The sequence below is a fragment of the Gallus gallus genome, chromosome 4, assembly GCF_016699485.2.
Source record: "Gallus gallus isolate bGalGal1 chromosome 4, bGalGal1.mat.broiler.GRCg7b, whole genome shotgun sequence".
Lineage (NCBI taxonomy): Eukaryota > Metazoa > Chordata > Aves > Galliformes > Phasianidae > Gallus > Gallus gallus.
In genome coordinates, this window is record NC_052535.1 from 14,072,935 (window position 1) to 14,076,964 (window position 4,030).

The 4,030-nt window shown below is 48.4% G+C and overlaps 1 protein-coding gene across 1 annotated transcript; it reads left to right on the plus strand.

Annotated features, from left to right (window-relative positions):
* Positions 1 to 111: 111 nt before the first annotated feature.
* PSMD10 (proteasome 26S subunit, non-ATPase 10) lies at positions 112 to 2,955 on the plus strand. The gene is made up of 5 exons (NM_001277906.2): positions 112 to 260; positions 352 to 450; positions 1,230 to 1,376; positions 1,485 to 1,651; positions 2,600 to 2,955. The coding sequence occupies exons 1-5, from the start codon at positions 147 to 149 to the stop codon at positions 2,751 to 2,753; spliced, it is 681 nt and encodes a 226-aa protein (NP_001264835.1). The 5' UTR covers positions 112 to 146; the 3' UTR covers positions 2,754 to 2,955.
* The last annotated feature ends 1,075 nt before the right edge of the window (positions 2,956 to 4,030 follow it).

Here is a 4,030-nt window from a genome sequence, read left to right on the forward strand (position 1 = left end):
TCCCGCCGGGCGGACTACAAATCCCAGCAACCTCCGCGGCGCGGAGACGGCCTACGGGCGCGATTGGTCGGGCTCGGCACGGCGTCCCGCTGGTTGGGCAGCCCGCGGGGCGGGGCGCCGTCCTGTTGGCGGGGCGGGCGGCCGGCATGGAGGGCGCGGTGTCCAACGTCGAGGTCTGCAACCTGGCCTACGCCGGGCGCCTGGAGGAACTGCGCGCCCAGCTGCTGCGCGACAGGGCTCTGGCCACCGCGACCGACCAGGTCAGCCGGCCGCGCGCGCCGCGGCGAGAGCGGGTCCTGTCAGGGCAGCCGCGCGGCCCGGGGCCCGCTGACCGCCGCTCCCTCCCCGCAGGACAGCCGCACCGCGCTGCACTGGGCCTGTTCGGCGGGACACGCGGCGGTGGCGGACCTCCTGCTGGGGCTCGGCGTGCCCGTCGGCGACAAGGACGACGTGAGTGGGGCGGCCCGGGGGCGGGCCTCGGCGCGGGGGCGGTCGGGGCCGCTCTCCCTCAGCGCTCCGCGGAGCGCGGCGTGACGGGGCCGGGGTTGGCAGGAGGGTCCTGCGGGGGCCGGGGAGAGCTCCTCTCCGGGACGCAGTGCCTCCTGCAAAGCAGAGGGCGGCTGGGCTGTCGCCGTGGCTCTTTGGGTCGTCTCTACCCTAGCGTGATCCTCTGCGAAGGGTGGTGCCTGGCCATGAGGAGCGTTGAGGGGTTCTCACCCCGGGGTATAATGGCAGAGTAGGCCCCACGGGTGCTGATCCCACACTCAACGTCGGGCCCCTTGCTGTCCTGCAGGATAAGTTGAAATAATTGCATCCATTATGAAGCATCCCAAAGCTTGCGCCCAGTGAAAGAAACGCCTGCTGCTTTAATTGGAAGATGGAATAGAGAAAATATTGCAGCAAATTTGGATGCGATTTTCAGCCATTTCTGTTTGTTCTTTACAAAGTCTTTTGAAAGCACCGCTGTTGGTGCTGGAGGGGCGAGTTGCCCCGTGGGTGCCACACGCAGCTGGAGCTCACTGGTTTCTGCCCTGCAGCTACACCTTCTGTCAGGGCTGAATGCAGAGCTTCAAGTGGGCCAGCGACTTGTCTGTCTGCTGATAGGAATGTTAAGCGCTACAGCTGTAATGCTATGTGCAGTATGAGTAGTGAGCAGTCTGTTCTGCACTGGGGTGATGTTTTCTTGTGTGATATCTTTGCTTTAATAACTTCTGTGCTTGCCTCTGCAGGCTGGTTGGACTCCCTTGCACATTGCTGCGTCGGCGGGCCGCGATGAGATTGTGAAGGCCCTCATTGACAAGGGGGCTCCCATCAATGCTGTCAATCAGAACGGCTGCACGCCCCTGCACTACGCAGCCTCCAAAAATAAGCAGGAGGTACGGCTGCCGGTGCTGCTGGAGTTGGTGTTGCTCTCAGAAAAAGTGTTTGGTTATATGAACTTTTCTTCATTTTTTTTTCCCCTCTTTCTCTTCCTATGCCTTCAGATTGCAATCATGCTTCTAGAGAATGGAGCTGATCCAGATGCGACAGATCATTTTGAATCTACTCCATTACATAGAGCAGCAGCCAAAGGCAACCTAAAAATGATACAGATCCTTCTGCGGCACAATGCATCTGTTAACATACAGGACTCGGAAGGGAACACGCCCCTGTAAGTGATTTTGTTTGTTGGTTGGTTTTGGTTTATTTTCATGTTTGGTTTGGCTATAGCATAATCTCTATGAAATGAAACTCCATCACTTCAAATTTGCTTTTTAACTTCAGGATGCCTCAGAATACTCCTTTGCTTCACATCCCTGTGTAATTAAAAAGGATTTGAGAAAATCATAATTAGTGTTTTGCATAAGTGTGTCTGTGCATACATACTTTGTGTTACTACATCTATTATGAAATGTAGAACACCTTTTGTAATAACTTGGAATACATTCTGTTTCCGCTAGGGGGTAGAAAGCATGCTTATAACATCAAAGTCATAAGGAACTGGTCTTGCAGGCTGGCCTGCTCTGTCCTGTCAAGTCAGAACTAATTTTGGAAACTTTTCCTCACTTCTCTAAGGAAAATAAGATGCAATTTAAGCATAACTAGTCCAGTGTTTGTTATCGCCTCAGAGAGCAGTTTGAGTCTGTAAGAGTGAAACCTTAGCTGCTTTGAAGTTGGTGGCAGAACCCTGCCTTGTCTGCAGTGCAATCAAGATTTTGCCATGAGTAAGATTGAGCAGGGTATTTTTGTTGTACATAAAACCCAATTTATTGTAGAACACATGCATTTATTCTCAGGATGGGATGCTAAACTGAAAAGAGGCACTTGCTGCGTTTACAGTAATTCTTTATGATTTGGTTTATTGCTTTCAATTCAGATAGAGGTTACTGTTTTCCAATTCCATCGTGGATTTTGTGCTCCTTAGCTTTGCTGACTGCAGAGCCAGGCTTTAAATTCTTTGTAGGTGGTCAATTATGTCTGGTTTTGTTTTTCTAGGATTTCTCTTCCCTCCTTTCCCACAACATTCTTGTTTTGCTCTTGTTTTGGTGAGGCATAATTATTACTCTTCATAAGCTTGGACTACTTAAAAGTGGCTGTGGGTTTCTTGTTTTTATTGCAGTCATTTAGCCTGCGATGAAGAGAGAGTGGATGAGGCAAAGCTGCTGGTGTCTCATGGTGCAAGTATTCACACTGAGAATAAAGAAGAGCTGACCCCACTGAAAGTGGCAAAGGGTGGCCTGGGAGCCATACTTAAAAGAATGGTGGAGGGCTAGCGGGGTCTTCTGGCTTGACTGTCTTCTCTTTTGTGCTTGTGTTTAAGATTGCCAACCTCGTATTACAATAGTTCAACATGGATGTCATATGTGAGCATCAGCATGATACTCAAATGTCTTATCTCTAGGTTTGCTCAAAGTATACTGCCAAAACAGTCATTTGTACTTCCTGTTGATTAAACAGATAACTACTTTTAATGTATTTTTGATATCTTGCCTTTTTTTTCAGTTCACTGTATGATCTGTAAACATTAGGTCATTCCTTCTATGGCACAGTCCAGTTTAGGATTATTTCTTTCAAACAACTTTGGGAGTCTCAAAATGATATTCCTGGTCTCTGTGCTTCAGGTAATAATCCAAGGGATAAAGCATGACTGTAAGGTGATTTTCTGCTGAATTCTTTAAAAATGCATAGGAGTAAGAAGGCAAGCAAGCATCTTGATGTGTAGGATATTAAAAAAAAAGAAACAAAAAAAACCCACAAAAAAACTAGCAACTTTTGTGATGATTGCAATCATGCAAGGGTTTGTTTGGTCAGGAGAGAAGTGAAGACATCCTCTAAATGGCTTTTTAATAAGGATCATTAAGAACTTCCATGTGCTTGTCACTAGCTCATTTGTCCCTTAATTTTGTGCAGGTAATCCCTGATTGAATTGATTGTGGGGGAGGTTGGGATTTTCTTTTTTTTGTGTTTTGCTTTTTTGTGTGGTTGGAATTAAATTCAGTATTTTAGCCTTTAGCAATAGAGGTGAGAATACTTACTGCAAAATGAAAAAAGCTGGCTGGACAGCTGGGCCCAGAGGGCAGTGGTGAACGGAGTTAAATCCAGCTGGCATCTGGTCATGAGTGGTGTTTCTTGGGGTCAGTACCAGGGCTGACCTTGTTTAATATCTTTACTGATGATCTGAATGAGGGGATTGAGTGCACCTCCAGTGAGTTTGTGGATGACACCAAGTTGGGAGGAATTGTGGATCTGCCTGAGAGTAGGAAGACTCTACAGCAGGATCTGGACAGGCTGATCACTGGGCTGAGTCCGATTGTATGAGCTTTAACAAGACCAAGTGCTGTGTCCTACACGTTGGCCACAACAATCCCAGGCAATGCTACAGGTTTGGGGCAGAGTGGCTGGAAAGCTTCACAGAGAGAAAAGATCTGGGCTTCAACATCCTGTTCTGACGTTGGTAAGATCTGTTGTGGCACTGGTGGGTAAGTTCTTTCTGAACAAATCATGCTGATGAAGTACAATGAAATAAAGACACTGTCTTAAACAACAATCC